This window comes from Zea mays, chromosome 6 (assembly GCF_902167145.1).
Source record: "Zea mays cultivar B73 chromosome 6, Zm-B73-REFERENCE-NAM-5.0, whole genome shotgun sequence".
In the NCBI taxonomy this organism is placed as follows: Eukaryota; Viridiplantae; Streptophyta; class Magnoliopsida; order Poales; family Poaceae; genus Zea; species Zea mays.
Genome location: NC_050101.1, coordinates 125,320,392 through 125,343,232, shown reverse-complemented (window position 1 = coordinate 125,343,232; position 22,841 = coordinate 125,320,392). Strand labels below are relative to the sequence as shown.

General features: G+C 44.6%; 1 protein-coding gene and 1 long non-coding RNA gene across 3 annotated transcripts; one reads left to right on the top strand and one right to left on the bottom strand.

The window, feature by feature from the left end:
* The first annotated feature begins 18,057 nt into the window (after positions 1 to 18,057).
* On the top strand, positions 18,058 to 21,639 carry LOC100282368 (CREG1 protein). Of its 2 annotated transcripts, none has more exons than XM_008649619.4 (7): positions 18,058 to 18,307; positions 19,870 to 19,905; positions 19,994 to 20,174; positions 20,295 to 20,315; positions 21,004 to 21,082; positions 21,168 to 21,285; positions 21,419 to 21,639. In XM_008649619.4, the coding sequence occupies exons 1-7, from the start codon at positions 18,138 to 18,140 to the stop codon at positions 21,444 to 21,446; spliced, it is 633 nt and encodes a 210-aa protein (XP_008647841.1). In that variant the 5' UTR covers positions 18,058 to 18,137; the 3' UTR covers positions 21,447 to 21,639.
* Positions 20,059 to 20,757, bottom strand: LOC109940201 (uncharacterized). The gene is made up of 2 exons (XR_002262809.2): positions 20,299 to 20,757; positions 20,059 to 20,177 (listed from the first exon to the last, which is right to left on the bottom strand). It is a non-coding gene; the product is annotated as an uncharacterized lncRNA (long non-coding RNA).
* Positions 21,640 to 22,841: the final 1,202 nt, after the last annotated feature.

Genomic DNA, 22,841 nt, shown 5'->3' with positions numbered 1-22,841 from the left:
GAGTTTCCATCCGTGTTATGGACGTATGGTTAAGATAGTTGTCGGGTGCTTGGGCTAGGTAGGCCCAACAAGGTTTACTTTGCTTTTGGGATAAATGGGTTGGGCAACCTATAACATAGGCTAGGTTGTGGTGGTTTCACAGACGAGTTGGTCTAAGACACCAATTTAGGTTTAGTACTCATCTATGTTACCAATATTAACTAACTTGTTTAAGTAACTCAATTTGGATTAGATCATGTTAGATTAGGTGAGATCTAGATCAGATTGGTATAACTAGATAAGATCTATTTATTTTAGGCTAGATCATGGTTGTTACTGTAGAGTGGGATAGGTATGCCAATTAGAACAAGATAAATCCATAAGGATGAGGTAGAATCTTTTGGGGTTAGTTAGATCTATTAGGATAACATAAAATCTTTTCAAGATAAGATGAACTTACTAAGGTAATAGAGTATCTTTTTAAGATAAGATGGATCATTTAAGATAAGAGAGAGTCTTTTAAGATAAGAGGGATCTCTATGAAATAGATACATTTTAATGGAGGATAATCTAAGTTGTTTAGTTATCTCATGAATTCTATTTATTTATATTTATACCTATACGTATATGCAGATTTAATCGTGGACGTTACTCCACGACTCATCACACTCAATCAAAGATCCAAATCAAACAAGTATCATAAGAACAAACATTCAAGTTCATAGATATCTAAAAAAACTAGTTTTGTTTTTGTTCCTAAGATTAGGTCTCCTATTCCTAAAGGTCACTTTAGGCACAGGATTTCAAAGTGTGAAATCCACTTTTGTCTTTAGAGTGAAAAGGTAAGAGTAATCAGAGTAAAGCGGAAATAGATAAGAAAAGATTAAGATGAGTTTAGAAAAGGATCAGAGTAGCAAAGGTAAGTAGACAATGGTTGTCCAGTTCTATCTAGGTTTCGTCCTACAGTCAACATTCCTCTGATACCACTTCTGTCACACCCGGATTTTAGGGGTCCAAAACCCGGGCGCGAATATAATCACCAAGTGTGCTGGGACCAAGTCTCACACATATGATGATTCATGGCACAAGATCGAATGTCACATCTTTACTACATAACAGGAGTTATGTACAAAATAAATAAATAATTACATTATAAGGAGACAACGGTCCAGCAACCCAAAGTTGACTGGGAGACGACGACCTAGACCTCTCACGAATAAATCGCAGCATCCTCCACGCGCCTCATCCTGTGGTACCTGTTCTTGACCTGTGGGGGGGTGTGAGACAGCAAGAGTGAGCTCACATAAGTTCATCGCTCAACAAGTTGTGGGGAATAATGTGCATGAACTCGCCAAAGGTGGGAGCTCACGTGAAGTGTGTAACACCCGGTTTTAAGGAACAAAGCCGGGTGCATCTCATACATGCGCCAAGAAGACAACATATATAATAACAGAGTGTATAGAGATAAATGTCATAAAACATCAGAGTAATTATTACATAGCGGAAGACTTATTACAAAATAAAGGAATAAATGTAAAACGAACTAAGGATCGTCGGCGCCAATGTCGACCGAGACACGCCACCTAGATCAGATCGAACTCCTCAGTGTTAGGCGGCTCCTCTTCGACCACCTGCTCTTCTCCTGTGGGGGGGGTGTGAGACAGCAAGAGTGAGCTCACATACGTTCATAGCTCAACAAGTCGTGGGGAATAATGTGGCATGAACTCACCAAAGGTGGGAGTTCATGTAGTGTAAGGCTGATCAATGAAATAGAGGTTGAGGCTGAGCATTGCTTTTATAAGTTGGTCAAAATTTTATTAGCAATTACTAAGTGTAAGTAAATACCAAACCTTAATAATAATAAAGAACAGTAATAGTAAAATAATCCCAAATGCGATGCAAATGTCAAATTGAATTTAAGTTCCATAATTAATCATGTGAGGGTCCGAGCCGCTCTTGACCGTGAGCACGGCTAGTATACTAGTTTTACACTCTGCAGAGGTTGCGCATCTTTACCCACAAGTCGTGTATCCCATGTCGCCTGGGTTTGCAAGGCCCTTAGACACTACCGAGGTGAATGGCTAGGGATCCACTACGAGGCCTTTACAAAGTTCCACTAGCTTCCGAAAACCCGCTACAGTTTATAGGAAGATCCAGTACAGGGTTCCTGGCTGACAGCCATCGCAGCAAAATCAACCAGGGACCTCCCCGCACTGACCTCTCCCCTACTGCCCTTGCCCCTTTCGGGTAAGGTAGTCTTCCACTAGCTTTCCTAATTAGTCAGCCAAGGGCGTCCCATTATACCCTTGTGGTAGCACTGTTTTCCCGGGTGGTCGCTCCATGTTCCCATTAATTTAATGATCTTAACATGAACAGTAATAATAACAAGATAATAACAGAATAATCATGAATAGTGTATCTCCATACCCAATCCACATAAAGCAATAGCAAGTACTACCCAAAAATGTTTCAGGGGTGAACAAGGTATAGAGGTAATCAAAACTGGGGTAACATAATGGCTCCCATCAAAATTAACCTATGCAGATCATTAAAATTAATAAGAACATGGCTGGGAAAGTAAGTGATCAAGGGCACAACTTGCCTGGCACTTGAGAATCCAGGTACCAACTTGCTTTTCAGATGATACGTGTCCTCGCGCTAGTCGTAGCAATAAAACCAACATGGTATAGATAAAATTAACATCACACCAAACATAAGAACAAACTGAATAATAATAATCTACGCGTAGCTACGAGACTAACGCAACTTGAACGAATCAAATCGGAGTTAAAACGGGGGAGTTATGAATTTCCTAAGGTTTTATGTATTTGATATAAGATTAATTAGGAAATGAATTTTGTGGTGACATTCATGTCAAAACAGAGGTACTAATTGATAAACAATAATATTACAAAATTATAGGAATTGGAATTAATTAATTTGGACTCCATACGAATTTTCTATGAATTAATCAAGTTATAGGAATTGTTTTTATGTTAAAAATTCATTTCTATAATTATTTAACTGATTTCCTCGGATCTCTGGACTGCGCACCAAAATTCAGGAAATGCAGGGGCCCCTGCGCAAAGATCCTAAGACACAGTGCACAGCGACAAGGGATGGCGGGTTGATTTTAATGAACTATAGGGGCTCTTTTGTATAACGGTAAGGCCAAAGGGGTATCCTTGAATCCTAGCCATCTGATCTGATTCGGACGGCCCAGATTAAATCTAGGTTCCAGCCAACCGGTATGCAGCCATAGCCCCACGATCCGAGATGGGCGGCAATGATTTTATGATGTCTGATCTCGCGCAAGCCACACGATCAAGATCCGAGGGCCATCCTACCATCTAATCTACATCGTCCAACAAAAAAAATCAATGGCACACAGCCATCCTCCACCCCTCGACTGCCCAGAGCACGGCGCCGCCGCCCCAATCTCACGGCGGTCGCCATGGTCGGCTACAGGTAGTTCGCCCCCCCTGGTGATCGAACACGACAGGAATAGGTGCTACATATCGCGGACAACAAGACGAACTAGATGGGGGCATCCATACCTCCGATTGTAGCAACGCTGGGGCTATCAACGGTGGGGAGCGGATTAGCGGCGGCGTCAGACTAACGGCGAGAAATTGATGGCGCCTCCGATCGCTTCTTCGCCCGCGAAGACCCTGCGCCCAACCCAAGAACCTCGCCAAGCATCCTGGGGAGACACCGAGGCTTCCAGATGACGGGCGAGGACTTACTGGTGAGGGCGCGGCGCGGTAGGGCGTAGAGGCGCAACTGGAGAGGCGGAGGGAGGAGCAGAGTGGCAGAGGCCCGACGGAGAAGTCAAGGGCACAAGGCAAGATCCGGAATCGGGATCAGCGGCCGATCAGGATTCGAGGTTGGGGGTGAAGCCGAGTCTACGCGGATGGCGAGAAACACGGCCGGGAGAATCAAGAACAGAGGCGGATGGAAACCAATGTTTATGCAGCCGGAGAAGGGAGATCGGTTGCGCGCATGGCGGAGTTCGTTTCTGGGTCAGCGCTGTTCTTCTGTGTATGGTCCAAGGAGCAAGGTCGATCTGGTAGCGTTCAGCCGCGATTCCTGGCGGCAACAACGCATTTTGCCGAGCTTGCGCGATTTCTGCGTGAGATGGAGAAGACACACCTGACTAGCGGGTCCCACACGTCAAACACCCAGCGCCCAGGCGGCTTCCGGTTCAACGGGGAAGAGGACCCGACAGGTGGGCCCCACCCGGCATTGAGTGCGCAAGCTGGCTGGCGCCCCGGCCCCAGCTGTCGGCGCACGGACAGGGGTGGGCTGCGCGGATGGTGCTAGGTAGTGGGCCGAAAGTCATGGAAGCGAGCCCAATTAGGTTTTAGTCTTTTTTTTTCTTTTTATTTTCTTTTCTCTCTCTTTTCAAATTCAAGTTGTGTTCAAATTTAATTCAAACTCTTGTGACCAAATAATCTCAGACGATATTGTGCCATAAGCAGTACTACTTTGAAGATATATTATTATTTATATTATTTTTATATCTTTTCTCTTTTTGGTTTCACTTCTAGAATTTCTTTTCCAAACTCTAGAATTTCTTTTAGGATTTAACTTCCCATTGGGGTATTAACATAATTAATAATATTTTTTATTTATTTACCATATTTTTATATCATCACAAAATGCACACAAAGTAAGATCCAGCATGATGCACAGGTTATTTAGGTGTTCTTGGTTCTAATTACCCACTTTTAACTAGTGTTGATCACATGCAATGAATAGTAGAGGCCACAAACTAATGGGTTTAACTCTATCCACTTTTATTACACTTTTGAGTATTACAAATCCTACCCCCCTTAAAAATAATCTCGTCCTCGAGATTTAGGCAGATCTAGAGAAAAGGTGGGGAAAATCTATACGAAGCTCTTCTTCTCTTTCCCAAGTTGCTTCGTCTTCATTGTGGTGGCTCCCTTGCACTTTGCACATCTTTATAACCTTATTCCTCGTAACCCGAGTCAAAGTATCCAAAATCTTGATGGGGTACTCAGCATAAGTCAGATCCTCTTGAACACTAAGGTCTTCCATTGGTAACTGTTCTTCAGGCACCCTGAGACATTTCTTCAGCTGAGATACATAAAATACATTGTGAACATCCGCAAGACGATCCGGTAACTCCAATTGGTATGCAACTTCTCCCACTCGCTTTAAGATTAAAAAGGGTCCAATAAAGCGAGGGGACAATTTGCCCGTAACTTTAAACCTCCTCATTCCACGAAGTGGTGACATCTTGAGGTACACATAACCTCCATTCTCAAATTCCAGTGGTCTCCCTCTATTATCAGCATAGTTCTTTTGCCTGGTCTGAGCTATCCTCAAATTCTCCCAAATTATACAGACTTGTTCTTCTGCCTCTTGAATAAGTTCACGTCCAAAGAACCGTCTTCCTCTAGTCTGGTTCAAAATAGAGGAGTCCTGTATTTCCTGTCATATAGAGTCTCGAACGGTGACATCTTTGAGACTGGCCTGGTAACTATTATATGAGAACTCAGCATAAGGTAGACTCTTGTTCCAACTACTACCATGCTGAAGGGCACAAGCTCTCAACATGTCCTCCAACACTTGATTAGTCCTTCCAGACTGTCCATCAGTCTGAGGTAGGCCGAACTAAAATTCAACTTCGCATCCGTATTCTCATGAAAACTTTTCCAAAATCTGGGGGTAAACCATGATTCTCTATCCAAAATGATCTTCTTCGGTACACCGTGTAGAGACATAATCCGAGCTATATATAACTCTACCAATTGAGATACCTTATAAGTAGTCTTGACCGGAATGAATTGAGCCACTTTGGCCAGTTTATCCACAATAACCCATATAGATTCATATTCTTTCGAGGTGCAAGGCAATCCAGTAATGAAGTCCATACCAATCTCTTTCCACTCCCACTCGGGTATCTTTAGTGGGTATAATAGTCCAGCTTGTCTTTGGCGTTCGGCCTTAACTCTTTGACACACATCGCACATAACCACATGTGCAGCCACATCTCTCTTTAATCCATACCACCAACACTTCCGCTTCAAATCCGGATACATCTTGGTACTCCCAGGGTGGATAGAATAAACTGAATCATGTGCCTCCTTCAATATGGTTTCCCGAAGACTATCAATATCGGGAACACAGATCTGATTCTTGAACCATATCGTGCCTTGTTCATCCTCCGTGAACTCCGGGCCTCTACCTTCAGTAATAAGATCCTTGACCTCTTGAATCTTAGCATCACCAACCTGACCTTTACGAATTTCTTGTTCCAAGGTAGGTTCCAATTCAATAGTCACCCCTTCCGTATGTGTAACGATTCCCAGGTTGAGTCTCTCAAAATCTTTTGCTAATTCATCAGGTAGCTGGACAACGAAAGCGGAGTGAACATGTTCCTTCCGACTCAAGGCATCTGCAACCAAATTTGCCTTGCCTGGGTGATAGTGAATCTCCAAATCATAATCTTTAATGAGCTCCAACCAACGGCGTTGCCTAAGGTTGAGATCCTTTTGAGTGAATATGTACTTCAAACTCTTGTGATCCGTGTATACTTGGCACTTAGTTCCCATAATGTAGTGTCTCCAAATCTTCAGTGCATGCACAACTGCTGCCAATTCCAAGTCATGAGTGGGGTAATTCAATTCATGTTTCCGCAACTGACGAGATGCATAGGCAATCACATGACCATCTTGCATAAGCACACATCCAAGTCCTTGGCCACATGCATCACAGTAAATGTCAAATCCCTTCTGCAGATCTGGCATAATCAATACTGGTGGAGACATCAATCTCTCCTTCAATTGATCAAAACTCTCTTGGCATTTCTCATCCCACTTGAATTCTCTTCCTTTCTCCAAAAGCGATGTCATGGGCTTAGCAATCTTAGAAAATCCTTAAATAAATCTCCGATAATATCCTGCGAGTCCCAAGAAACTCCGAATATCCGTAACTCTAGTGGGTATGCTCCACGCCACTATCTCCTTGACTTTAGCAGGATCCACTGATATCCCTCCATTAGAAATAATATGTACAAGGAATGACACCTCGTCAATCCAGAACTCGCATTTGCTATACTTGGCGTAGAGTTGATTATCTCTTAGCTTCTGTAGCACCAATCTCAAGTGTTCTTCATGATCACTTTCACTCTTAGAATAGATAAGAATATCTTCGATAAATACTACGACGAATCTGTCCAAATACTCCATAAACACCTTATTCATCAAATTCATGAAGTAAGCTGGTGCATTGGTTAGTCCAAATGACATAACAGTAAACTCATATAATCCATATCGAGTCGAGAAAGCCGTCTTGGGGATATCCGATGGTCTAATCTTCATCTGATGGTAACCGGATCGGAGATCAATCTTCGAGAATACTCTAGCACCTCTCATCTGATCAAATAAATCTTCAATACGGGGCAACGGATACTTGTTCTTCACTGTAACATCATTAAGAGATCTATAATCCACACACATCCGCTGCGATCCATCCTTCTTCTGTACAAACAAGACCGGTGCTCCCCAAGGTGAGGAACTCGGACGAATGTAACCGGCCTCTTGTAACTCCGTCAACTGCTTCTTCAGTTCCTTCAACTCCTCTACGGACATTCTATATGGTCGTTTAGAAATAGGGGCGGTTCCAGGTAAGAGATCAATAACAAACTCAACTTCTCTATCAGGTGGCATCCCTGGTAACTCCTCTGGAAAGACATCCGGAAAATCTCTAACCACCCGGATGTTGTCTCCAACAAACTCCTCAGGCATGAAGAACATTGCACGCATGGATGAGGAGGTTACTGCAATATTAACTTGAAACCTTTCTCCTTTAGTGGTAGTGAGTTCCACGGTACCTCTACCACATGCTATAACGGCCTTTGCCTTTCTTAGCCATGACATACCAAGGATCACGTCTATAGTGCTCTCTTCTAACACTATAGGGATAGTCCATCTGGGTTAGAAATACAGGGTAAGAAAGGAAGAATTGTAGACAAGGCGAGTAGTTACTAGAAATGTTACTGCGGGGGATTTATTAGCTAAGTAGATTAGTGTGTTATCCACTAAAGCTAATACATTACCTTATGGTGGTACATGCTAAGATGCCCGTCTATACCATTTCAATCAATCAAAGAAGCAAATCAGGCACTGATCATCAGAACAATCAACCAACATTTTTAATAGAGAAAATAATTTTAAATTTTTTTTTAGGTCTCCTATCCCTTAAGAAGGTCATAATGGTAGGGATTCCAAGGTATGAAATCCATCTTGTCTCAGAGTAGAAAAGGTAAGAATGGTCAGAGTAGAACAGTAGAAGGTGAGACAGGATCAAGATAAGTGTAGAAAGAATCATAGTAAGGTGAGTATAGAATGAATCAGAATGAGATAAATAGGTGAGGGTTGTCCCTTTCTATCTAGGTTTCGTCCTACAGTCAACATTGCCTCTGATACCACTTCTGTAACACCCGGTTTTAAGGAACAAAGCCGGGTGCATCTCATACATGCGCCAAGAAGACAACATATATAATAACAGAGTGTATAGAGATAAATGTCATAAAACATCAGAGTAATTATTACATAGCGGAAGACTTATTACAAAATAAAGGAATAAATGTAAAACGAACTAAGGATCGTCGGCGCCAATGTCGACCGAGACACGCCACCTAGATCAGATCGAACTCCTCAGTGTTAGGCGGCTCCTCTTCGACCACCTGCTCTTCTCCTGTGGGGGGGGTGTGAGACAGCAAGAGTGAGCTCACATACGTTCATAGCTCAACAAGTCGTGGGGAATAATGTGGCATGAACTCACCAAAGGTGGGAGTTCATGTAGTGTAAGGCTGATCAATGAAATAGAGGTTGAGGCTGAGCATTGCTTTTATAAGTTGGTCAAAATTTTATTAGCAATTACTAAGTGTAAGTAAATACCAAACCTTAATAATAATAAAGAACAGTAATAGTAAAATAATCCCAAATGCGATGCAAATGTCAAATTGAATTTAAGTTCCATAATTAATCATGTGAGGGTCCGAGCCGCTCTTGACCGTGAGCACGGCTAGTATACTAGTTTTACACTCTGCAGAGGTTGCGCATCTTTACCCACAAGTCGTGTATCCCATGTCGCCTGGGTTTGCAAGGCCCTTAGACACTACCGAGGTGAATGGCTAGGGATCCACTACGAGGCCTTTACAAAGTTCCACTAGCTTCCGAAAACCCGCTACAGTTTATAGGAAGATCCAGTACAGGGTTCCTGGCTGACAGCCATCGCAGCAAAATCAACCAGGGACCTCCCCGCACTGACCTCTCCCCTACTGCCCTTGCCCCTTTCGGGTAAGGTAGTCTTCCACTAGCTTTCCTAATTAGTCAGCCAAGGGCGTCCCATTATACCCTTGTGGTAGCACTGTTTTCCCGGGTGGTCGCTCCATGTTCCCATTAATTTAATGATCTTAACATGAACAGTAATAATAACAAGATAATAACAGAATAATCATGAATAGTGTATCTCCATACCCAATCCACATAAAGCAATAGCAAGTACTACCCAAAAATGTTTCAGGGGTGAACAAGGTATAGAGGTAATCAAAACTGGGGTAACATAATGGCTCCCATCAAAATTAACCTATGCAGATCATTAAAATTAATAAGAACATGGCTGGGAAAGTAAGTGATCAAGGGCACAACTTGCCTGGCACTTGAGAATCCAGGTACCAACTTGCTTTTCAGATGATACGTGTCCTCGCGCTAGTCGTAGCAATAAAACCAACATGGTATAGATAAAATTAACATCACACCAAACATAAGAACAAACTGAATAATAATAATCTACGCGTAGCTACGAGACTAACGCAACTTGAACGAATCAAATCGGAGTTAAAACGGGGGAGTTATGAATTTCCTAAGGTTTTATGTATTTGATATAAGATTAATTAGGAAATGAATTTTGTGGTGACATTCATGTCAAAACAGAGGTACTAATTGATAAACAATAATATTACAAAATTATAGGAATTGGAATTAATTAATTTGGACTCCATACGAATTTTCTATGAATTAATCAAGTTATAGGAATTGTTTTTATGTTAAAAATTCATTTCTATAATTATTTAACTGATTTCCTCGGATCTCTGGACTGCGCACCAAAATTCAGGAAATGCAGGGGCCCCTGCGCAAAGATCCTAAGACACAGTGCACAGCGACAAGGGATGGCGGGTTGATTTTAATGAACTATAGGGGCTCTTTTGTATAACGGTAAGGCCAAAGGGGTATCCTTGAATCCTAGCCATCTGATCTGATTCGGACGGCCCAGATTAAATCTAGGTTCCAGCCAACCGGTATGCAGCCATAGCCCCACGATCCGAGATGGGCGGCAATGATTTTATGATGTCTGATCTCGCGCAAGCCACACGATCAAGATCCGAGGGCCATCCTACCATCTAATCTACATCGTCCAACAAAAAAAATCAATGGCACACAGCCATCCTCCACCCCTCGACTGCCCAGAGCACGGCGCCGCCGCCCCAATCTCACGGCGGTCGCCATGGTCGGCTACAGGTAGTTCGCCCCCCCTGGTGATCGAACACGACAGGAATAGGTGCTACATATCGCGGACAACAAGACGAACTAGATGGGGGCATCCATACCTCCGATTGTAGCAACGCTGGGGCTATCAACGGTGGGGAGCGGATTAGCGGCGGCGTCAGACTAACGGCGAGAAATTGATGGCGCCTCCGATCGCTTCTTCGCCCGCGAAGACCCTGCGCCCAACCCAAGAACCTCGCCAAGCATCCTGGGGAGACACCGAGGCTTCCAGATGACGGGCGAGGACTTACTGGTGAGGGCGCGGCGCGGTAGGGCGTAGAGGCGCAACTGGAGAGGCGGAGGGAGGAGCAGAGTGGCAGAGGCCCGACGGAGAAGTCAAGGGCACAAGGCAAGATCCGGAATCGGGATCAGCGGCCGATCAGGATTCGAGGTTGGGGGTGAAGCCGAGTCTACGCGGATGGCGAGAAACACGGCCGGGAGAATCAAGAACAGAGGCGGATGGAAACCAATGTTTATGCAGCCGGAGAAGGGAGATCGGTTGCGCGCATGGCGGAGTTCGTTTCTGGGTCAGCGCTGTTCTTCTGTGTATGGTCCAAGGAGCAAGGTCGATCTGGTAGCGTTCAGCCGCGATTCCTGGCGGCAACAACGCATTTTGCCGAGCTTGCGCGATTTCTGCGTGAGATGGAGAAGACACACCTGACTAGCGGGTCCCACACGTCAAACACCCAGCGCCCAGGCGGCTTCCGGTTCAACGGGGAAGAGGACCCGACAGGTGGGCCCCACCCGGCATTGAGTGCGCAAGCTGGCTGGCGCCCCGGCCCCAGCTGTCGGCGCACGGACAGGGGTGGGCTGCGCGGATGGTGCTAGGTAGTGGGCCGAAAGTCATGGAAGCGAGCCCAATTAGGTTTTAGTCTTTTTTTTTCTTTTTATTTTCTTTTCTCTCTCTTTTCAAATTCAAGTTGTGTTCAAATTTAATTCAAACTCTTGTGACCAAATAATCTCAGACGATATTGTGCCATAAGCAGTACTACTTTGAAGATATATTATTATTTATATTATTTTTATATCTTTTCTCTTTTTGGTTTCACTTCTAGAATTTCTTTTCCAAACTCTAGAATTTCTTTTAGGATTTAACTTCCCATTGGGGTATTAACATAATTAATAATATTTTTTATTTATTTACCATATTTTTATATCATCACAAAATGCACACAAAGTAAGATCCAGCATGATGCACAGGTTATTTAGGTGTTCTTGGTTCTAATTACCCACTTTTAACTAGTGTTGATCACATGCAATGAATAGTAGAGGCCACAAACTAATGGGTTTAACTCTATCCACTTTTATTACACTTTTGAGTATTACAAAGTGTAAGGCTTACCAAAGAGGATGGTTAGAGCTGAGCATTGCTTTTAAAGTTGGTCAAAATTTTATTAGCAATTACTAAGTATAAGTAAATACCAGCCCAATTAAGTAGTAGAACAAAAGTAACAACCTCACCTGCGATGCAATGCATATGACAAATTGAGTTTAGGTTCCATAATTTAATCATGTGAGTGTCCGAGCCGCTCATGACCGTGAGCACGACTAGTATACCAGGTTTAGACTCTGCAGAGGTTGCGCATCTTTACCCACAGGTCATGTTACCCATCTGCCAAGGGATCGCGACTTCCCATACACCTCTACCGAGGAGGCGAGGCAGGGTAACACTACGAGGCCTTTACAAAGTTCCACTAGCTTCAGAAAACCCGCTACAGTTCATAGGAAGCTCCAATGCAGGGTTCTTGCCTGACCGCCATCGCAGCAAAATCAACCAAGGACCTCCCTACACTGACCACTCCCCTACTGCCCTTGCCCCTTTCGGGTAAGGTAGTCCTCCACTAGCTTTCCTAATTAATCAGCCAAGGGCGTCCATAAACCCTTGTGGTAGCACTGTTTTCCCGGGTGGTTCTCCATGTTCCAATTAACATAATGATCTTATCATGAACAATAAATAATAACTGATAATAAAATATAATCATGAATAAAATGTATCTCTATACCCAAAACCACATAAAGCAATAGCAGGTACTACCCGAAAATCCAATGGTGAACAAGGTATAAAGATAGTCAAACTAGGGTAACCTATTGGGTCCCATCAAAATTAACCTATGCATATCATTATGATTAATTAGAACATGAGTGGGTAAAAGAAGTGATCAAGGGCACAACTTGCCTGGGACTTGAGATTCCAGGTACTAGGATGATCTTCAGGTGACTCGTGACCTCACTGCTAGTCGTAGCAATACAAACAGACATGGTATAGACAAAATTAACATTACACCAAACATAAGCACAAACTATATAATAATACTCTACGCGTCGTAACGAGATCGTAGAAACAAGAACCACTAAATTCGGAGCTACGGTTATCGAGTTATGAATTTCCGAAGATCCACGTGGTTAAATATAGAATAGACTAAGTGCAACATTTTAACCTATTTTTCATGACAAAACAAAGTTACCAGATGATAATAAATATTATTGTGAGACTAATGCAACTAGAATGGATTAAAACAGAGTTACGAATATTCAGTTATGAATTTCTGAAATTATTTAGCACCTAGAATAGATTAATTCAATTGAGCAATTTTAATTCAAGTTTCATGGTTAAACAGTGTTACTAGGTGGTTAGACAATATTAATACAAAACTAATGAAACTGGAATGGATTAATTCGGACTTAATATGAATTTTCTACGAATTAAACCAGTTTCTGTAATTATTTTTGTACTAAGAAATCATTTTTAAATATTATTTCTCTATTTCCTAATAGTCCATGCACTGCGGACACAATATCCAGAAAAGCTAGGGTCTAAATTGCGAAACATAGGACCTATGTGCAATTACTTGTTCACTGAGGTGGACCGCGGGTTGATTACTACATAGAGCAGGGGTTCTTATGCAAAATGGTTATGGCGAAGGGGTATCCGCACACGACAGCCATTGGATCATCGTCCGACGGCGCAGATTAAATCAGCCATTAACCCGAAGCGGTACACCATGCTATCCGCTAGATCTGGGATCGACCGCCCAGATTTAAAACACCGAGATCCACTCCAAACCGTTCGATCAGAGATCAACGCACCTGATTTGGTTCCCTCGAAGCGGTCCCAATATTTAATCTAGACCAGTCAACACGAGATCAACGGTCCGTGGCTCATCCACGTCATCATCCCGTAGCCACCGTTGATCTCCAGATCAATGGGCTCCATGCTTCTTCCACCTCCCGATGGTCAAGCAGGGAGGCGGCGCTCCTAGCAACCACGACCGTGACATCGCCGCCACGCCCAACCAACAGAGGAAGAAGGGGGGATCAGAGACACTGAGACCGGCCGAGTGGCACAGGCAGGGAGCGACGACGATGGTGGCTTCTTCCCTGTACATCGGCGAGCAGCAGATTCCAAGGCTCCTCTACGACACGACGTGGATCATTTTGCAGCTCAGCTTTCTCTCTCTCTCCGTTCTTTGATTTCTTGCCGTGGCCGAGCGCCGAGCCTATGGGACGAGGGCATGCGATGCTTGTTTATATATCCGAGCGAGCGAGAAAATCTGTTGCCGAGAAGTTCGGGCAGAGGCCGAATTGGCCAAAATCCCAACAAACTGGTCGGTCGGAACAAATTTGCAACAGACGCGAGCTAAGGAAGCTTCTGGCACATTGGGCCTGTGCGTCAGTGCCTCCAGAGCGGAAGCAAACAGGTGCGAGAAAATCGGTATGGGACGCTGGTATACGGCTGAAGAACAAATAAACAAAGGAGAAAGAAAAAAACAGAAGAGGACGTGGGAGGGGATATGGGGCATGCATGTGCTGGCTTTGGAGAGCATGCGGCCAAGTGATCACGTCATGGCTGAGGTGAGGCTTCACCCTTTATTTATTTTTGTTTCCTCTTCTTCTTTTCTTTTTATTATTTCTCTATTTTCTGTTTTCATATTCCAATCTTAATTTTAAATCAGGTTTAAATTCAAATTTCGAATTAAATGTAAATGGAGTTCAGACTTCAAATCTATTTAGATGCACAACCAAAAACTCTAGCATGTAGTATTATTGGTTGTCTTTTTTTATATCAATATATTATTAATTAATTCTCTAGGATGCACAATCCATTCAAGAAATAATTCAATCAATTAATCAAAATTAAAAAAAAACTTCCTGTTCTCTTTTCTTAACTTTTCAAGATTCAATTATATCTTTGGATTAATCAAAATAGTTTTATCATTTATTTATTTTGAATATCTTCAAAGGCAAGAAAATCCTTATAAATAGCCATCTTGATTTATTTTTTTAGTAAATTTTCTCAAATCCCAAAAAATGTGATTTTAGTGTGTTACATATCACGCCTGGCGCAACAACATGATTACGTCTACACTACAATGTGTGCATGCCGCCTACCACCCTCTGATGGGACGCATAATACGACAAGCCGAGCGGATTGGTCTTCGGGCGCAATCTCTCCGCCTCGCCTGAAGTAGGATTCAGCCCGCGGGCATAACCTGTCCGTCTCGCCTGACCCCGAGTCCAACCTTCGGGTGATTTCTCTGCCTTGCCCGAGCTCGGCCTCAGCCACCTACTACGCCGTGAATCTCGCAGACGGCCACTCCGCCCGACTGTGGCGCACGTCATGGGACGGCTCGGCTAATGCCACAGGAAGACTTCCGCCTCAACCAAGCATGGGCTTTGATCTCGATAAGCGTAGCAGGGAATCTCGACGTCATCCCATGCCAGGACGCTGACGCACTCCGTAAGAAGCCTTTGGCCCATACTCCGACACTGTTACAACAACTACGGCATGGGAAGTCTCTCCCTTGGGGGCTCGGGCGTACGGACAACCCCTCAGTCTGTACCTTGGCCCTCTACGGGAAATCAGCAGGTGCGAGTCAACACCATAGTTCACCGTCACATCGGCTTGCAGACGCCAGGGCATCTCTCCTTCGGATAAAACACCTGGCTTCAGTGAGGACGCTCCCCTTCATGTATAAATAGGGCAGTGGTCCCTCCAGGGCACGGGGACAACAACCACAAGAAGGACATGCAGCCGAACGCTCACTCCTCCACTTTGTCTTAGATATTGGCACTTGCCTCAATCATCTCTAGGGACTTGGGGACTTCCCCTCTCCCGTTGTGCTTGTAAACCCCTACTACAAGCACCACAGTGCGAGTAATATAATACTCATCCCCCTCTACTGGAAGTAGGGCCTTGTGTTGCCTGAACCAGGATAATTGCTTGTGTCTTCTCGCACACCATCTAGAGTTAGGCCACGCGACACATTTTACTAGTTGGTCAAGGACCCGTGGTCCAAACACCGACAGTTGGCGCGCTAGGTAGGGGATTGTCGCGTGAAACACTTCGAGCTCTCACCAGAATTATAGATGGCAAGTTTCCACCACCCACTCAGGCTTGGGACGGTGATCAGGTTCGGGAGTCTCGAGTTCATGTCTCTCGGCATTGAGTATAACATGTTACTCCTCCCACCTGTCCCTCTTGAGCATCCAAGCCCCCGTCGTCGCCCTTCTCGTCGTAGGAGGCAGAGACGGAGCAGTCGCGATCGTGCCACTTAGGGCACTTCGTGCACTGGAGGAGCCACTGGGATGGTTGATGGCATTGAGTCCCTCTCAAGGGACTTAGCCAGCGTCAACATTTCACCCGGTGCGTCGCCAGCCGCACCTGCACCAACATCCCTGGCACCACCTCCTCCGATGTGGGAAACACTAGTTCCCCACGTCGTTGAGCGAGTGGTGTCAGCTACACCGGCCCTCCCATCCGCGGGTCGAGAGGAGCCAGACGCTCTTTGGAGAGACATGGCGGGGGTCGGGGGAGAACCATCCGTGTTCAACCCCATCCCCTTTCAACCAAGTTTCGACACCAGCTCTGTCACCCTGGATGTACGCCAGGCTCTCTTTCCCCTCCTGGTGCCTGGACTCTGAGGAGGAAGACGGTCCGAGCTTCCCCCTGGACTTCTCCGGGCTGAGGGATCCTGAGTCCATGCTGCAGTTTTTGTATGTGTGTGACGAGATGCTCTCTGAAAGCTCGGAGGGTTACAACTCCGCGTAGATTGGTCGACAGTGGCACATCCGAGGTGCAACGTGCAAGTGGAGCATGCTAACGGCATGATCCTGCAGGGACTGAAGCCGAGGATCTTCAACGACCTGAACAAGGTCAGTAGACGGTGGCTCGCCGAGCTCCCTTCAGTAATCTGGAGCCTGAGGACTACTCCGAGCCGAGCTACGAGATTCACACCATTCTTCGTGGTCTACGGGGCCGAGGCCATCTTACCCACCGACATAAAGTATGGCTCCCCGAGGCTGCAAGCGTACAACAAACGCAACAACCAAGTCAGCTGTGAAGACTCGCTGGACCAGCTGGACGAAGCTCGAGACGTATCTCTCCTTCACTCAGCAAAATATCAACAATCCCTTCGGCGCTACCACGAACGGCGCGTCCGACTCCGAGGGTTCCAGGAAGGCGACCTGGTGCTTCGGTTACGACAAGACAACCGAGGACGCCACAAACTCATTCCTCCTTGGCAAGGACCCTTAATCATTGTCAAGGTGCTGAAGCCGGGAACATATAAGCCCTGCAACATGGAGGAGAAGTCTACGATAACGCCAGTTACGTCGTTTTTACCCTTAGAGATATAGGCCGAGGTCTACTTGCACTATGTTCATATGTTTAAGAGAAGCCCTTGAAGCCGTCAGAAAAATGTCCACCGGACGTTTCCATGTTTCTTGCTGAGACTCGTGAGTTTTTTTAAGCAAGGCATTAAATTGACCGAGGCAAATCATCGTCTCAGTCCGGTAGTGAAAATAGAGCTCTCTAACCTAACTAGTATATTGGGTGCGCCGTCCACGAGTATTTCAACAATAACGATATGTTGAGTATTTTAGCTAGCGACAATAATAAGCGATCTAAGAGCAACTCCAAGATCAAGAGACTAGGTATATAGTTTTGTAAAGATAAATTTAGCTAATATTAAAAGAAAATTGTATCCAATAGACTCTGTAAACGACTCTTCAAATTTAGTGGCTCTCTATTTCTTCATCTTCGCTCTCCAGTTTTGGATAGCCTACTTCACTCTCTATTTCAGTCAGTAAATTTACCGAGTCTGTTGGATTAGTCTACATTTTTTCTCTAAAATCTATTTTAGAGAGTAGCTAAATCACTAAATTTGGCTAGTCTTTTTAGCTAATCTCTTGGAGTTGCTCTAAAAAAAAGCAAATTTCTCTACGTCTGGAGAGGTTATCAGGTTAGGAGCAAGGTTGTTCTCTCCATTAATGCATTTTCAATTAAATATAAAAAATTAATTGTAAGTTCAAACGCAATATCTAATAGATTTGTAAAGAACAATTTATCAAATAATAATAATAACGACTATCTAGTTCGGCCACTTGCCCACTTCCATACCCAAGGTCTAATACCGAATTATCGGAAATAATGTTGATTACTTAAAAACGATTAACGAATTTTGATTGCGTGATTGCGTCCGCCTCCTTCAACCCTATCCACATCTGGCACAGAGGAAAATTGGCTACGGTACAAAACACCGAGGCATCGATGGACTCTTCCACCAGCTGACAGCTATGATTTCCCCTGCTCACCTCGCCTTCGCCGCCGCCTTCCTCCTCGTCGTCCGGTCGTCGGCGCCTGGCGCTGCTGCCGCCCGCCCGATCTTCGATGGCAAGCCATCCCCCTCCGAGGCCACCGCCACTGCGAGGTGGCTCGCCGCCCAGAACACGTGGGGTGTCCTCAGGTTCCCTCCAGTTCATCCCGAAACCCTTCTCCCGTGCTCTTGCCCCCGCGACATGGCGCCGGAGCTAGTTCCTTAGCAGCACGTGTTCGTGTTGGTTCGATCGAACCGGGAAACTGCTGGTGCTAGATGAAATTTGTCGCTTTGGAGTTTGGAAACGATGTTGTTATCTGGCGGTGGTTAAGTGCTGAGAGTATATAAAAATTTGCTTGAGGCTTCGTAGTCTCGAGAATTTTTTGTGCTCGTTGCTTTGTAGTTTGCGGGAGCTGTGTTTGTTTTTTTTTCACAAAGGAAAATTAGGTGATAAAAAGTATTGAAAAAAATCTTCCAGCCTCAACATAACAAAGAAGCACACGGCCTTTTAACAAAGAGAAGCCACCCACAGTAGTGACACTCAATCTGAAGACCACCCATATGCCCGGGAGAATATAACCTTAGCCATCCATGCCAAGTGTTGCATAGCCTCCACAACTAAATCCTGTGTAGTTTGGGGGAGCTGTGTAGATGCCATTGGTGGAGCTAGAAATTTAGCTTTGGGTGTGCACAAAGCATATGGGTCTAAAAAAACACTCATTTAATTTGTTGCTTAAACGGTAAAATAGAAAACATGCATACGCAACTTCAATTGCTTAATACATGGCTTAAACGTCACATGGTTTTAGTCTCCCATGACTTGAATGAGCATGGGAGTAAAAAGATAAGGTCTAAGGAAAATTACAGTTTGACCTTGTGCTCTGTCTAAAAGTACAATGTCCTTGTTCAGCTTCAAAGGTTCAACACTTTTCTGAAGTCTGAACCATAGGTTTAGAGCTTCAATTTCTAGGTGGTTTCGTAATACAATTTCGAAGTGCAGTGAAATCAATGTGAAAAAAATAAGAGTTAATCTCATTTTGAAGTAAATCAATAAGTGAAAAAAATAGGAGTTAATTGTCTCAGCTTACTGCTTTTGACTGCTGCTTCCTTCCATGTTGGACCCAATGGTGAAACAATGATGGTCCTGACAGGGTACTGATGAGTGGCCTCCACTTGCTAATTGGGTGTTGATAGTTGGCTGAATGTTGAAATAAAGAACTGCCCCCAGCTAATGTGAAAATATAGAACTGCTTCCTGCTGATGTAGTGTCATTTTGGTTGTGCCTGGGCACACCAGACTGCAAATGGTACATGCCCAAAATTTAAGACTGATTTGGGAGAAGCCACTACCTTGATATACGAACTGTACAAAGACAGATTCATAATTCAAGATTTAGAGTACACTGTATTCATGAGTCATCACGTCAATAAGTCCAGTTTATTAGTGGACATATTACTAGTGAATTGCAGAATTGAAATCTGTAAGGCCTTGTTCGTTTCATCCCAAAACGGCAAAACCATGTGGATTGAGGGATATTGGGGTGGATTGAGGTGGATTTTGATTAGTAGTGGATTTATTCCCCCTCAATCCACATGGATTTGAAACAAAATGAACAGGCCCTAAATGTGTTCAATTTTGTTCCTTTCTCAGGTTATTGTAGATCAATTTCCGTTTGGTTGGTTACTGATCAATCTTGAATATTTCATTTGCAGCACAATATCAAGTGACTTAAGTGGAGCTCCATTTGGGTATTCCTTCTTGTCTCACTTCTGCAAACAGCTGGCATATACTCTTTTCTGACTGGTGAACTTGATTCATGGCTTCTTTTATGTATAGCAATGTAGTTTCATATAGTGATGGAGTACCAGGCGAGGGCCGTGGAATACCCTACTTTTATCTGACAACTCTGGATCCCAGTGCAAGAGATGCACTGGAAGATGAAAGGACCTCTTTTACCCTTAGTGAGTTCCCTCTGGGAACTTGTGGGGAAATAGATCCTGAAAACCCCACTTGTGCAAAACTTACTCTTAGGGCTAGTTTGGGAACACTAATTTCCCATGGGATTTTCATTTTCCCAAGGGAAATTAGTTCATTTTCCCTTGGGAAAATGAAAATCCCATGGGAAATTAGTGTTCCCAAACTAGCCCTTAATGGAAAGGTACTAAAAATTACATCCATGATAAGATGATCGATCACTCGCCGTTTGTATGCATTTAGCCTATTTGTTTAGTTGTGTTTGAACTGACAATGATCTATTTGGGCCTGAACTGGTTTTCTACCTATAAATTTCACAGCTGATGTTTCTGTAGAATGAATACACGCTGATGGGCTTGAACTGTCACTATTTGGGCCATGGGCTGTATACTTATAGCTGCATGTGTGTTTTCATTTCATGTTAGTAATGCTAATGCCTTATGTATTTCTCATAATTAAACTTTTCGACTGGATCATGAAGTTTTCAATAAAAAGAAGGGACAACTCGGTGGTATCAATTTCTACAATCATGAAAAACCACATGGAAGTAGCAAATTCTTATAAATTATAATTGTCACGACAACTCGGTGGTATCAATTTCTACAATCATGAAAACATGTATTTGAGGCTGTCTCCTCTTAATTTATCTCTTATGGTAAAATAATAGAAAGTTAAAGAGTATATTTTTTTATCACATGTTAGATTTAACGCAGTACGATTCATCAGAGAAGAAAATCCTTCCCTTTACTCCTCTCCCACAATAGACATAAGTTGAATACTATAACATATGGTTTACAAACTATTATATATTGTGGATGCCACATTGCTGTACTCGTTTTTTTCCATATGATAGGCATTTGCTATTTTTGCAGTTGAAGATGGTTGACCTTCAGTCATCTGAAGCAGATTTGGCCAAGTCAGCACTTTTTACCAAACATCCTGAAATGAAGGGTAAACTCATGCTTGTAATCTTGCAGTATGCAGAGAGGCTATCTACCTTATGTTATCTAAATAACCATATGTTATTGTTTGATAGATTGGCCAAAGAATCATCATTTCAAAATCTTCAAAATGGAAATCGAAAACATATTCTTGATTGATTGGTTTGGGGGTCCTAAACCCATATCCCCCTCCCAGTACCTTGAATTTGGAAGGTGAGCTGCAAAACCTTAAAAATCTGGGCTTGTAGTGTGCATTTTCTCTATGCAAAGATATATTTTTTTTGTAAATACATAGTTCTGCATTGCTGCACAACCATTTTATTTAACATGCTTTCAATTTATTCAGAAATCAGGGCTCATTGATGTACTCATAAGCGAAGAATGCTTCATCGATCAATATCCCGTCTGTGTATGCTCTTCTCAAAAATGAAATCCATATTGCACATATTGTAAAGACATCTCTGTGCACGGAATAAACCTGTAGTGTTATTAAAATGAAATCCATATGGCACATATTGTAAAGACATCTCTTTGCATAGAATAAAGTTTTAGTGTTATTATTATTGATTATGTTGTTTAATTATCACATCTTCGTGAACAATTACTTTACAAAAAAGAAGTCTACAGATACAGATTCTCGCTCGGGCGCGACACGGGAGGCGACCCAAACCCTAGCCGCCGCCCCCCCCCCCTCCCCTCTCCCTCCCCCTCGGCTAGAGGGGAGAGCTGGTGGCCGCGCAAATCCCTAGGACGACGGTGGGGCCTTTTCTCCCCTTCTCTCTCTGTCATGGGCGAAGCCTCGACCCCTGTCGCCGCAGCTTCCCTAGGCCTCCACCTCGCCTTGCCGTCGCCCGAGTGACCGCAGGAAGTCTGCGCGGCCGCAAGGAAGGTGGCAGTGAGGGTCTGTCCCTCTCTCCTCCTCCGCTTCCTTCCTCTCCTCGCGCTCTCTTTGTGGTGGTCCCAGCAATGGCGTTGGCGGCGTGCCCGGCGAGATTCGCCCCATGGGGACTTGGATTTTGCCACCTCGCACCCTGGATATGCTCTCCCTGACCTTTGTGCGCTGAGGATCTGCGGCAGCGGTTGGGGCCTGTTGTGGCATCTCGGCCCGACGTCGTGCGTGCGGCGTGGCTGCGCCGGGGCCGGTGCGCAGCGGGCCTCCCTCCTTGCGGTGGTGAGCCCCTGCTATGGCGACGTGGCCCACCGTCGGTGGCCATGGCGGCGGTCGTAGCGAGCGACCGTGCCACGCAAGTGGTCAGTGCCTTGGTCCGACTGTGGCGGCGTCCCGCGGTGGTGTGCCGTGGTGCTGGGCGTGGCGGCGGTTCATGGCCTGCTGTTGACGTGCAAGTTGGTGTGCAGTGGCGACGGTTTATGGCCTGTTGTTGACGTGCAAGTTGGTGAGCAACGACGGCTGTGCGTCCGGTGGCAACTAGTTTCGTTGGCCGAGGTTGTAATGTGGCGGCAGTTGGATTCTGCTCTAGCGGGGCGGCAGTGTGGCGCACACGGTAAGGTGTTCCCTGGTTCCATGTGGCCAGCTAGAGGGGATGGCGGCCGACACAACTTTGTTGCTGCTGCGGCAACTGGCGCGTCGGTGCCCCTCGGAGGGGTTTGTGCGGAGGCCAGGGCGGTGGCGACGACGTAGGTTGCATGCTTTGAGCTTAGGTCCTGGCCTAACGATGTCCTGGAGGGCATCTTAGGCGAAAGCCTCGGCGACGGTAATGCTTATAGGTGCCACTTCCCCTGTTGATGTCGTCGCATTGCTTTGTCTTCCT

Coding starts and splice junctions, on each gene's coding strand:
- LOC100282368 (XM_008649619.4), top strand. CDS start 18,138: ATGATTTCCCCTGCTCACCTCGCCTTCGCCGCCGCCTTCCTCCTCGTC. Junction 20,175..20,294: donor CTGAAAACCCCACTTGTGCA/AAACTTACTCTT, acceptor ATTAGTGTTCCC/AAACTAGCCCTTAATGGAAA. Junction 21,083..21,167: donor CAAACATCCTGAAATGAAGG/GTAAACTCATGC, acceptor ATTGTTTGATAG/ATTGGCCAAAGAATCATCAT.